The sequence below is a fragment of the Suillus subalutaceus genome (genome assembly GCF_016647625.1).
Source record: "Suillus subalutaceus strain FC151 chromosome Unknown DFJ58scaffold_60, whole genome shotgun sequence".
Classification (NCBI taxonomy): Eukaryota; Fungi; Basidiomycota; class Agaricomycetes; order Boletales; family Suillaceae; genus Suillus; species Suillus subalutaceus.
The window spans coordinates 202,437-215,676 of NW_024540309.1; the positions used below are offsets into that span (position 1 = coordinate 202,437).

At 50.2% G+C, this 13,240-nt stretch overlaps 3 protein-coding genes across 3 annotated transcripts; 2 read left to right on the forward strand and 1 right to left on the reverse strand.

The window, feature by feature from the left end:
* Positions 1 to 2,436: 2,436 nt before the first annotated feature.
* On the forward strand, positions 2,437 to 3,512 carry DFJ58DRAFT_791192 (uncharacterized protein). The gene is made up of 4 exons (XM_041390305.1): positions 2,437 to 2,583; positions 2,666 to 3,089; positions 3,148 to 3,371; positions 3,438 to 3,512. Exons 1-2 carry the CDS (start codon positions 2,491 to 2,493, stop codon positions 3,056 to 3,058), a joined length of 486 nt encoding a protein of 161 aa, XP_041243418.1. The 5' UTR covers positions 2,437 to 2,490; the 3' UTR covers positions 3,059 to 3,089; positions 3,148 to 3,371; positions 3,438 to 3,512.
* Positions 3,513 to 5,016: 1,504 nt separating this feature from the next.
* On the forward strand, positions 5,017 to 8,405 carry DFJ58DRAFT_791202 (uncharacterized protein). The gene is made up of 8 exons (XM_041390306.1): positions 5,017 to 5,124; positions 5,201 to 5,251; positions 5,395 to 5,775; positions 5,825 to 5,964; positions 6,020 to 6,360; positions 6,422 to 7,910; positions 7,969 to 8,139; positions 8,197 to 8,405. Exons 1-8 carry the CDS (start codon positions 5,087 to 5,089, stop codon positions 8,226 to 8,228), a joined length of 2,643 nt encoding a protein of 880 aa, XP_041243419.1. The 5' UTR covers positions 5,017 to 5,086; the 3' UTR covers positions 8,229 to 8,405.
* A 2,438-nt stretch (positions 8,406 to 10,843) lies between these two features.
* On the reverse strand, positions 10,844 to 13,091 carry DFJ58DRAFT_746122 (cytochrome P450; the record flags this gene model as incomplete). The annotated part of the gene is made up of 13 exons (XM_041387439.1): positions 10,844 to 11,173; positions 11,230 to 11,259; positions 11,309 to 11,431; positions 11,482 to 11,528; positions 11,578 to 11,612; positions 11,662 to 11,748; positions 11,801 to 11,903; positions 11,978 to 12,076; positions 12,128 to 12,377; positions 12,428 to 12,553; positions 12,612 to 12,748; positions 12,800 to 12,896; positions 12,949 to 13,091. The coding sequence occupies 13 exons, from the start codon at positions 13,089 to 13,091 to the stop codon at positions 10,999 to 11,001; spliced, it is 1,452 nt and encodes a 483-aa protein (XP_041243420.1). The 3' UTR covers positions 10,844 to 10,998.
* Positions 13,092 to 13,240: the final 149 nt, after the last annotated feature.

Below are 13,240 nucleotides of genomic sequence, written 5' to 3' on the forward strand. Positions count from 1 at the left end.
CAGATGGAGGCTCTCTTTCTCCAACCCCTCCGGAAACTTCGACTCAGATTGCGCGGATGTCCGCCTTTGTCGTTTGTTGTCGATGCGCTTGATGAATGCACATCTGAACCCGAGCTTACCGATCTCATCCTTTCCCTCGCACAGGCTCTTCGTGACCCTGATCTTCCCGTGACCCACATTCTGCTCACCAGTCGCTCGGAATCGCATATCTACAAAGCCTTTCAGCACGAAGAGGTGCGCCTGTTGGTGTGCGAAATACCAGTGAAAACTTCTGGGGAGGGTAGCATCATCTCGTTAGATGGCGCAGACGTTGACAACGACATCTGTACTTTCTTGCGGTATTCCTTCGGAGAGCTAAAAAGTCGCCATCCCGATTTCCCCCAGCCATCAGGGAGTGACCTTGCGAAGCTAGCGAGCCGCGCAGGCAGACGTTTCATCGTGGCGTCTACGATGATGAAGTTTATTATTGACGATGAAGACGATGATCCCCACGATCGGCTGCAGCTAATGCTCAAGCTAACAAGCAAACTGCTACCAGGCACGGAGGTGTACAAGTTATACGACTGTATCCTCTCCACATGTGCCGACCCCAAGCGGGCTTTTATGCACTTGTCCATTGTCGCCGCCCTGGCAGACCCTCTTCCCATCTCGCAAATCTCGACACTTCTTGGCTCTGGTTTGGGCAGGGATGTGCAGACAACGCTGATACAGCTACGATCTGTCATAGATATTCCTACCGACACCAGTCTCCCCGTGAATATCTATCACTCGTCCATTCGCGACTATGTTTCCGACCCCTCGAACTGCAGCCTCCCTCAAGTACGCGACGTCGCATCACCTCATTTCCTACTCGCACGTTCCTCTTTCCGGTTGATGAACGCGATTCCAGAAAGCACGGCTCTCTTGGATGCACTCTCAGAACTGAAGAAGCAAAGCAAAGCTATGCAACATGAGGACCCCCATAAGTTAAAAGACACGTTAGCGTTCCTTGATCGGCCACCTGAGCCACTGTCAGCTGTCATCTGCAACCTGTGGCTTCGAGGGGATCGTACTTCAGATTTACAATTTTGGCTGGGGACTGTGGACGGGCGTGCCTGGCTGCGGATCCGTGGAGGACAAGACTGGCTGCAGACACAGGGGGGGCGAGACTGGCTGCAGGTCCAGGGAGGACGATTCTGGCTGCAGACCCTGGGAGGACGAGACTGGCTGCAGACCCAGGCAGGACGAAACTGGCTGCAGACCCAGAGAGGACGAGAGTGGTTGAAGATCCAGAGAGGACAAGAGTGGATGCAGACCCAGAGAGGATGGGACTGGCTGCAGACCAAGGGAGGACGAGACTGGGTACAGACCCAGGAAGGACGAGAGTGGCTGCAGATCCAGGAAGGACGAGACTGGCTGCAGACCCCGGCAGAACGAGAGTGGCTGCAGACCCAGGGAGGACGAGAGTGGCAGCAGACCCCAGCAGAGCGGGACTGGCTGCAGATCCAGGAAGGACGAAATTGGCTGCAGATCCCGGCAGAACCAGAGTCGCTGCAGACCCGGGGAGGAGACTGGTTGCGGACCTGGGAAGGACGAAGCTGGCTGTGGACCCAGGGAGGACGAGACTGGCTGTGGACCCAGGGAGGGCGAGACTGGCTGTGGACCCAGGGAGGACGAGACTGGCTGCAGACCCAGGGAGGACAAGACTGGCTGCAGACCAAGGCAGGACGAGACTGGCTGCAGGGAGGACTAGACTGGCTGCAGACCCAGGGAGGACGAGACTGGCTGCAGACCCAGGGAGGACAAGACTGGCTGCAGACCAAGGCAGGACGAGACTGGCTGCAGGGAGGACTAGACTGGCTGCAGACCCAGGCAGGACGAGACTGGCTGCAGACCCAGGAAGGACGAGACTGGCTGCAGACCCAAGCAGGACGAGACTGGCTGCAGACCCAGGCAGGACGAGACTGGCTGCAGACCCAGGAAGGACGAGACTGGCTGCAGACCCAGGCAGGACGAGACTGGCTGCAGACCCAGGCAGGACGAGACTGGCTGCAGACCCAGGCAGGACGAGACTGGCTGCAGACCTCGTGTGGGTGCGACTGGCTGCAGAGTCCCCGTGGTCAAGCGTGGCAGTCCACTCCTGCGGCCTCCGTCTGGGTAACAATGGAGGAATTCTCGAGGACATGGGAAGCAACCAACGAGTATATCGCTCTCAGCGATGTGCCTTTATTGCCAGCTTTCCGGGTAATCCAGCAGTTCAAGACCTTACCGGATTTCTTGATGTTTCCGGTCTTCCTGGCATTAAGACACCGCTATCATTCCACCTGTGCATTATCAGAAAGTCTTCTACCAGACAGGGAGATCATTCATGCTATGAATGCCTTTGAGGGGTTCGCAAACGAAGCACTGGAACGAAGTCAATTAGCTTCCGATGCTCTCAAGTACGCCTGTCACAACTGGGCTGTACATTTCTCGTGTGTTCCCCATCCATGGGATGACACACTCAACCACATGTTCCAGGCTTTTTGGAATGATCGTATTATCAGCTGGCTGGAAATGGAGTGGTGTTTGAAGGGTCTGCGGTCTTGCCTTGATATTTTATCTGTAGGGACAGAAACTTGCAAAGGTATGCATTTTTCTAATAATCATCGATCCACCTACCTAACAAGCTTGTTCTTATAATCAGTTTGAACTCGTTAATGCGCAGCCCAATAAAAGGCTGTCAGCCATCGACCCTGATTTTCACTACTCAACAAGGGAAGCTTCGGCATCTGCGTCTACTTCTGAAATGTCGACCATGGTCACCAGAGGACCGTCAACTCCAGCAACTATGCTTCTCACAGAAGAGCTTGTCGTTACCTCACATGCGAGGCATATTTCTAATCCTCGCCCATCAACCCAACTTCCTCCTTCTACTTCTCTTCTTGCATCACCCTTACCACTCGTCTCTTCTCCGAGGCCCAACACTGCTGTGTTACATATTGGAATATCCAGGAAGCGCGTCTCGGATGAATTTCGAATCAACAGCGATAGCCAGCTCGAATCGGACACCCCTAGCTCATCAAAACGTCGGAAATAAGTCAAGCATCGTTTTTGCGACGCAGTATGTTGTGAGTGTTTACATGGTGTAGTTCGCCGCTTGTTAACAAATCATAATGTTGTCTCTAGGCACATGCGACCGTTTTACAGTTTAATACAGACCTCTATTGAGAGTTCTCGGGCTTCTTGAGTAGTGACACGTTCCAAAATCCTATTCACACTGCCAAGTTGGTCTATGAGAGCATAACTACACTTAGTATGATGACTGTGTAGTATCTTTTGCTTTCTGTGTCAATCTACGGTACTGTCATAGTTTTACACCAGTGAACGGCATATTCCAAATTTTCTCTTTAACATGCGGATACTATTTGCCCATCTTATCATGATATACATATGATTATTAGAAACAAAAGAATCTGAAAGCTCTGCCATCTGACTACGGTCGATAACGATGGACAAGTGAATCCAAGGCAGCGCCTGATATCCATGGCATTAATGGCGCTGGTAAAGTCATCCATGGCATCATGGTCTCACAGGACGACCTTAGTTGGGCATTACTAATTTACGTTATGTCAAGTCTCATGATTCAGATGATAATAGTTTTTACCTTGACTTTCCGTGACTCGTATTGAGCATTTCAAGGTCGAGCTCAGCGCGTTGCGTGCTCCGGCACGACGGAAACTGAAGTCGGTGAAAAGCAACGAACATGATTTCAATAATTATTTTATGGAATGAATTATGTCGGTCGACTCCCACGTTCCATACTACATAGCCTCAGCGCTCGCTTTGTCGAACACCTCTCTCTACTTTCTCCACACGACATATCCGATTATATGGTTCTTGAATCTCCTCATCATTAATGGAGATGATCAGGCCCTATCTAAATTTAACTCCTAGTCGGAAGTTCATGTAGAGCTTGTGTCTATGCGTCAGATGTCGCATACCGGTTGAACGCCTTCACCGGTCACCCGCCATACGTTGATTTAATGCCTGATCAAGTCCTCCAAGGCCCCTCCCGTATTTCCTTTCCCTCCTTTCTTTGGAAGGGTGCGTATTCCTGCGCTGTTCTACGTACCTCATATCGTTTAATGGCCGATCTTAGCGCTCTATATATCACCGTGGTCAGTGATGATCCTACATGGTTTTTCTTTCCCGACCACCACTTTCTGATTTGCCCGCGTCTGTCACCATGGAGGCAGTTTGCCAACCTCCTGCAAACTTTATCCCGAAGAGGCGTACCCATCCAGAGTCTGTCAAATCCCTTCTGTCGTACGACTCGCACTTCTGTCGCTTACGCGCGCTGCGTTACATTATGATGCTCTTTGAAGAGGTTGTCGCGGCTGCTCTGCTTCATCCGTGTAAAAATTTCCTTGCTGACCCAGACCTATACCGATCTACGAACCAGACCATATCCTGAACCACAAACCAAACCGAACCGTGGACCAGATTTTGTTCCGAACCGTGACCCTGACTTTGTTCCGAGCCATGAGCCATGAACCAGATCATAGCACGATCCTTCAACCAGACGCAGCCCTCGAACCTGACCCGCATCAGCCACTGTCATGGGCTTCGCTAAACTCCGCCTGAGGCAGGAAGTTTTGATGCCTTGCATGTAATTTTCGTCTATTGCCTTTCTGTCTGATTGGTGTGGCTTTTCTATCTGGTTTTGCGACGAGCTGTGGCACACTTCTTCATCTTCATTTGTCGTGTTTGGACTGGAATTGATCTTGGGTTTGAAAGTGGTTTCCTCCCTTGTCTGTGTTGTTTAAGTTGCTCGGACAATCAGCAGTTGCACTATGATAACCTACGTACTTAGCGAGACAATCGTTTGTACGGCACTATACCCTGCGCATTGCTTGCAAAACGCCGATAGTTTTCAGCTTTGGCCTGAAACTTGAAAACGAGTGAAGCTTGAAAGCTTGAAGAGCGGCCTTGTGGAGTCGGGGTCTTGGGCGTATAATCGCCGGTACCTATATTTAGTATTTATACTCCGTGTTCCTGATTCTGGCCTTGAGGCCAGGGAGGCCTAGGAGTTGCTGCGTAGCATCCTCTTGCTTTGTTTCACACCATGTCGGGGAAAGAGTTAGAAGGACGAGTTCTCAAGAGGTATGCCCACCTTTACCGTCACTGACTAACGTGCTGGCAGTGGCGTTGTTACTCATCACCTTGAACCTCACCATAGAGCAAACCCAAACACAATACAGGACAAATTTCTAGTTGGATATCAAGGATGGTGCGTTCAATTTTCTCTTAGATTCAAGCTCGTGGGCTGTACTGGTTTCATGATCACCCTTGAATGTCTTTGGAGTGGTTTAAAGTCGCGGACGGGTGATGGGACGCATATAGTGAGCCTCGTACTCAACACTGCTTTTCCAGGTTCACCTGTAATGGGGATGGCGAACCTTTGGATCCTAACCACCATGGGTGGCTGCACTGGTTTGATAAGCCGATCCCGCATGGTGGACACCCTAATACAGATCTATGGCCAGATTTATCTGATTACTCCCCGTCCGAGCTGTACCCTGCCCCAGGTCTCAAAAACGCAGACGGAGAACAAATGTATCTCTTCTCTTCGCGCCACCCGAAGACGGTGAGGCGCCATTTCAACTGGATGGCGTTGCACGGTGTCGACGGCGCGTTCTTGCAACGATTTGCAGGCCAATGCGACGCGGGCTCAGCTATAAGGAAAATCAGAGATGAAGTGGGTGATCGTGTTCGAGAGGCTGCTGAAGCAGAGGGAAGGGTCTTTGCCATAATGTGTGCATACTTGTCAACTCAGTTTGATTGGTATTCATTGCGCATCTAGGTATGACGTCTCGGGTGTTCACCCAGACAAGATTCAGCGAGTGCTCGAGCAAGATTGGATGCATCTCATGCGGGATAAATGCATTCTAGACAGCCCCAATTACCTTCGCGAGAAAGGGAGCCCAGTCATCGCTCTATGGGGTATGCGTGCCAATACATATCCCTCTGGTTGTTTAGCTCATCTACCCCCCTCCAGGTTTTGGATTCAACGACAGAAATCACTCTCCAGAAGTCGTCCGATCTATCACTAATTTCTTTTGTTCCTCCACACCAGGCGGTGCTTATCTTATGGCAGGTGTACCTGGACACTGGCGCACATCGACATCTGATAGCGACCGAGACCCTGAGTTCTTGCGAGTCTGGACAGAAGAATTTGATGCACTGAGCCCTTGGACTGTTGGGCGTTACGGAAACGAAGAGGATGCGGAACGCTGGGGGAATGAAAAGGTCAAACAGGACTTCGATTTTTTGAAGCAAAGAGGAGATGAAGGCAAAAAAAGAGTAGACTACATACCCGTAGTACTTCCTGGAGGCAGCGTATGTCCAGTAATGCCTGTCTATGAACATTGTCCTACTGATTATTATTTATGTTCTATAGGGTTATAATCTCTCCGGCGGAAAATGGGGATTCAATGCCATAAAGCGCAACGAGGGCCGCTTTCTCTGGAAGCAAATATATGCTGCTCGACGCGCAGGGGTGCGCATCATTTACGGGGCCATGTGGGACGAATATGATGAAGGAACAGCATTCATGCCTGTTGTCTCTTCTTCAAAGCAACTCCCTGTTCACCCACAGTTTGACTTTCTAGCGCTCGACGCCGATGGCCATTCGCTTCCGTCAGACTGGTATATGCGCATAACTGGTCTCGCCGCTGAATCATTGCGCGGTGATCGTATGATAGACGAGACGTTTCCCGTCAAGGAGTTACAAGATTATTGGGCAACACGCCCCAGGTATGAAGATAAGACAACTCGCGAGGAAGAGGCGGAGCAATGGAAGAAAGCTCAACGAGCGTATAACGATTGGGCTGCAAAAGAGGGTGGTGCAGTGGCAGATGATGCTCCTCCACCATATAGACTGGAAGATGAGCATCATACACGGAGTCCTCAAATAAGCGGTGCATTCAACGTCAGGCCAGTCCCACCTGAAGCCACCAAGCCCACCCTCGGCTATTCATCCAGTGCCTCGGCCTCTTTTGAGTCCCCGCCGCCTGTTCTAGCCAGGAGTCCATCGCTGACCACAAGCTCGTCATCGGCAAGCAGCCGACCTCCTGCCATTAATATGAGTTCTCGCCCTCCGCCTCCTCCGATGTCAACAAGACCGGCATATCCCCCCGATAACGTGGATGTGGTCATGCGTCCCCATCAGCTCTATCAGCGGCCAAGCTCCTCGCATTCCGTTGTCAGGCCATCTTCTGGAGCTTCTTCCCCCCTTTCTGCACCTGAACCTTCTACTGTGGCATATTTGGCCGATAATCTCGCCCGACAGAAATTATCACACCATCCGTCAGAAGTCGACCCAGGACCACATCAATCCCATACGTCAGGGATTTCTTCTCCGGTCATGCAAATGCCTTCCGTGGAGGCGAGCCTAAGGCGTCCTAGCACCTCGCCCGCAACCCCGTCAGTTTCTCCGCGCCCGCCGGCTTCTTCAGTACCTGTTGCATCATGGTCCCAATATCCTGGCCAACAACAGCCTCACTATGCTCCGTACAATCATCCCCCTGCCCCACCCCTCGATTCCCACCCTTCATCCTCACCACAGAGTAAGCCTTCCGCTATAGGCGGACTAGGATACGATCGACATGATGCCAACATGCATTCACACGCCGCCTCTTTCCACCGCGTAGAACAATTCCATCCGAACACAATTCCAAATTCTGGTGTACCTCAAGAGCCTTACATGGCAATGGACAGGCCACCACATTCCTACCCAACCTACCCCGCACCAAATCCACTTGCCCAAGACTATTTCCAACACCAAACTTCTCCCGCACAACCTCCTGGTGGTTCGCATTCTCCTCGACCATTCCCTCCACCCGAATGGGGAAACCCAAACTCGCCTCCGCCCCTAGCGCACCATAATCGTGCGTATCTTTTATTCACGACTGCCCTCGCGTTGCTAACCCTGGTCGTGCTCACAAGGTCCTCCCACACACCCCCAGTCTCAGAACTATTACGCCCCGAACCAATCGGCACCGACGTGGACAGGCAATGGTGGAGGGGGTGGGTTCAATCTCACGGGGCGCGCACTAGACAAGCTGGAGGGCATCGCGGGGAGGGATACGAGGAGGCAGGTGGAGAACCTTGCGCAGAGTGAGTCTGCTCCTGAACAACATTCTGTCATCCACCGCTGATGTGGTTTCTCTGCAGGCGGGTCGAAGTTTCTGAACAAGTTCAAATGATATCAGCCTCCTAGGAACTCTCAGGAACTCCTTGCTTCCACCTTTGTATGACTTCAGATACTTTCTAGTTGAATTTTGATTGAATGGCTGTTGTACTCTTAAGCAGACGTTATAATTCATAGACTTTATCGAGTACAGTTCTGTTCAACGTTTCTTCGCTGGTTAAATCAGTTACAGTGTAAGGATTGTACATCCTTTACGCTGGCACGACTTCAAAACGAAGGCGCTCGAAGCCGCCCACGTGCTCGAAGTCGTCCACGTGATTCATTGATGCGAAGCGCGCAACTCTTCGCATCCGAGTTATGTGGATATATTCCGTTCATTAGCTCTTTTCCGTCTTACCATTCAGTACCTTACCTTGTGCTCACATTACTCAATATCTGTTCCTTCATCGAGTATTTTCACCTCGGCACAGAGTATTTTCACGCTCGATCCGGCTTATGCAAGTATTCGAAAACATATATATATCGCCCATGTACACTCATACATACAGCGAATCCTACAGTGAGATCCCCGCTCCAAGAACGACTGAAAGCCTCTCAAAAAGACCTGTCCCTCTTCGTATTACCTACTAAACACGTCTTCTTTCATCTCGTTTCGTTCGCAATTCCCTGCCGAACTCATATAAAGCCTTACAACTGCTCCCGCCGTTCAAATCACTCCTTCGAATCCTTCGGTCACTGCAACTACCTCGCAAACTCTAATCCCACCTTACGTACCGTTTCAGTTTTCTGGTCCATCCCACACATCACACATAAATATCTATTTTTTCAATTGCGCCACTCATGTCGAACGCAAACAAGGGAATATTGGCGATGCCCGGCCCTGGATCCAACAAGGCGCCTTTGTTTAACTTTGATGGCGCAACGTTCGAGCTTCTTGAGTTCTTCGAACTCTTTGAAGACTTGGCCTCCTGCTGTGCGCTCACGGACGAACAAAAGTGCAGGGTCATAGTTCGATATACGGACGTTCTGACGAAGCGATTTTGGGTCACGCTGACCGGATACGAAAGCAAGGATTATGCCACCTTCAAAAAGAGCATCATCGCATCATACCCCCGCGCACGCTATACCATGCGCGACTTAGAAAGAATCATCCTCAACACAGCGGATTCAGATATATCCACAGAAACGGAACTACTTCAGTACTACCGTCAATTTCGTCCTGTCGCGGTCTGGCTAGTAGCCAACTCCAAGATTTCCGCGCGTGAACGTGACCAATACTTCTGGCAGGGACTACCTCATTCCGCACGACGTGCTATCGGCCGACGTCTTAATATCGAAGAAGCTGATTTTGAGAAAGTTCTGGAGGTCGGGCGATTGGTGTTTTCTGACGACGCGTTTGATGCAGTCCTGAATCAACCTATTGCCAGTCGTCTTAGATCTGTGCATGATACTCGTGGATCCAAGCTTAAACCATCGCGTACAAGTTGGGACTCTGACGAAGAAGAAGAGAGGAAGGACGCACGACGAGAGGTACAAACCAAGCGCGTCGTATCCGCTCCTGCTCCTGCACCTGTCAAATCTACTCTGGACGAAATCGGGGCACTCGCTCGAGAAATGCATGGTCTTGACATAAGCCATGTCAATTATGCAGTATTTTACACTCAACTCGTTTACCTCGCTCCCATTGCCGCTAATGTCTGGGCCGCTCCTTTCACTGATTGATGCGAAGGGCAAACTCTTCGCATCCGAGACACGCGGATAGTACATCCGTTTCCATTTTCTTTCATTATCTTACCTTGTGCTCAGACTCCACGATCCCCTTACCTTGACCGTTCATTTTCACATTCGCCATATGCTCCTCGTGCTCATTCTGGCCTAGTTAACTATCTGAAAATGTATATATACAGCCCATGTACACTCATCAGCAGCAGAATCCCATACAGTGATTCCCCGCTCCAAGCACGCCCGAACGCCTCAAAGGAAGTTTCCGTCTCTAACGTTTTCCGTACTCGTCTCGTATCTGTGTCGTTTCCTTCACAATTCCCTCTCGAACTCATACCCAGCCTTACAAGAGGGATAAAAGTTTTGGTTGAGACTACTCACTGAGAATGGTCTGCTTACACCTTTATCACTATCACTTAGCGGGACGGTTAATTTTGCGATTGCAAGGTTAGCTGAAGTCTTCGTGCCCGACTAGGAATCACTCGAAACGCATCGGATCATCTGGGAATCGTATCACAGACAGGTACCCACCATCGTGATGAATGTACCCAATGGAGTTTCCTTGACGTCAGACGCGCAATTGTCGCTAGTACATTAATTGTTCCGCCCATGCACAAGTGGTTCTTCGACGATTGACAGGCCGGACACTTAGTTTGTTTTGTACGTCCATCTTTTTGATTCGACTGAGGCATCTGCAGAGCAATATGGTGTTAGTATCAAGTGTCTTGCAGGTTTGTAAATCTGTGCAAGCGGGATCTGCCTCTTGGATGGTTTACGCTGAAGGTAATTGTCGGACGTGTTAGCCAATTCATCAGTGGTCAGTTGACGGCTGTTGCAATTGCATGGCCAGGGATCAATCCCGCAGTCTCCTGCACTCGAAGGAGTGACGAGGGGACTCATGATTTTGCATTGTCACAAAGCTGTATCAAAATACAACTGCATCGTTATGTTATTCTAAATATTTATACAGCAGGCGTATGATGCAGAGCAGGAAATATGGCTAACAAGAGAAACTATAACGAACCTAAAAGTTACATAAAGATACCAAGATCGCTGTACCGACAGCCACGCAAAGCGAGAGCATTATATATCATATATGCCGTCTAACAGAAAGTGCTTCTCAAAAATGCTTCATCAATGCGGGGCTTGAACACCAAGCTGAAAGGCATCTGGTGTGATACCACACCAGGGGTGAAAGCAGTGTCGTCAATGGGTTTGTCAGGGTCTTCTGCCACCGTGAAGGACCAGAACATAAGAGCGACAGCGATGAACACTGATCTGAAACGTGGTGGATGATGAGACAAAGTAGTCATGAAGTCATGCTGTCGGCTCACCGTCTAGCGATATGCACCCCCGGGCATGCACTAAGATATGGTCAGCGGAAACCCAGTGAAATAAGGAGCTGATACCTACCGTCTTCCAAAACCAAAAGTGAATATCTTCATGTCCTCTCTGATTTCTCCGTCTTCACCGATCCATCGTTGTGGATTGAATACTTCGGGATCGAGAAAGACAGCGGGGTCACGCCCGATGCACCTGAAGAACGAAGTGAAAGACTGTAAAAGTGAATCCTGGCGTGCACTAACCAATTACTTCCACGAACGATGGCGCCAGCAGGGATGCACACGCCGTTCTGTGATGATGATGAACTCGGATTTGATTTGTGATTTTGTGCGACATACCCAAATTATATCTTGTGTTGCGCGATGCGGGAATCCTGGAATGCTGATCAACCAAATGACCTTAAATGTACCTTCTTGCCTCACCTGTTGGGTTGATAGGCCTCCATCGAAGAGCTTCCAGAATGAAGGCTTGAACCTGAACAAGCTGCGACCAGTCCTCGAAAGTGGGAGCTGCGGCACTAGGTCAGTCGGTTTTGAACTAAAATGAGATTTACCTCCATACGGGTCTCCCTGCCAACCACAGTATCCAGCTCCTCGTGTACGCGAGCTTGTGCTTCTGGGAAACGTGCAGCAGCCATTAACACCGTTGAAGTCCCGACAGCAGTCTAAGATTCCGCAAGTTAGGTTGAGCTGATGCGCGTCAATTTATTTTGCTTGCCGTATCGGAGCCTGCTCCGACAAGGGACCCAGAAATATATGTCATCTCTGCGTCAGACAATTTGTTTTCTTCGTTTAGGAGGAAATCCTTTGTAACTGAGGGGGGCGCAATGTTGCTTTCCTGTTGCAGGTCATGACGAAATTGATGTAATAAGAGAAGAAGGGTCCGTACCACTTGACTTTTAACCCACTTGAACTGGCCATATAACATATCGTATTCTTCCCGTCCCCATGCCTTCAAATCTCGCCCATAACCAGGGACATATTTGAGGATGGGGTACTTGTCAACGAGGTACGCGCCTGGTGCCATCGCACTCTGAATCCTTGGGACCATCCTTTGCAGCCGCAGTAGATATGGGTCATCAAGTGATGTACGGGTTGTTTTCCCATAGACGACATGCATAATTACAGCTGCTACATAACTATGCGCAGATGTCACCAGCCGAAAAGTGAGAATAGGGGACAGACGAACCGCTTGATATGTTGCTGGTGCAATTTGGGCTCGTCCAGTATGTCTTGAATAACCTCACGTGCATGCGCGAACTGTATCGGCTCGTAAGTCTGAGCAGTCTTCACTTGGAGGTGCGAATGCGTGATTCTGATGTGATCAGGATGGTGAGATGGTCAGGGTTTGATTCAGTTGATGGGTCGCTTACTTGCGAAATTTGCGGAACCTTTCTCCATAGCGAAGTTGGACGAATCGCATTCCTCCACCAAGTATGTCACCGCCAGCGACTGAACGAGGACGGTCTGCGACGCATGCGCCTTGCTTCTCCATGATATCAAGCGCTTCCTGTCAGATGTGAATACCCCAATGGTAATATCCTACAAAATTTGGTCATACCTCGTGACGTCCGACGATGACTAGTACGTTTTCTCCATCATTGAGAGATATGACTGGTCCATATTCTGCTATCCACTGAGCGATTTTCCTGGGTGGACTGTTGTTGTACATCAGTATTATATGACGATCATGGCATGGCCACGACATACTACTCCACAAGAGGAGGGTCCGGTGGACCAGGAGGTAGGGGCAGCTGACGGAATTTAGATATACGAGAACGATAGGAATAAACAGCAACGCCTAGTAGACCACAGATGACTGCCCCAGTCTGCCAGTTCCATGTGAGGAACATATTAAGCACGGAGGGGATGGGGAAAGAGTCTCTCAGGTGCCATCCTTCCGAGGTCCTCCTCCCCGCTTTTGTAGATGAAAAATGCTGGAGCCACTGTCACGCTCACCAGGCAAGTGCGGTGTCGATTTAGGAATGGCAGATTGCAATGC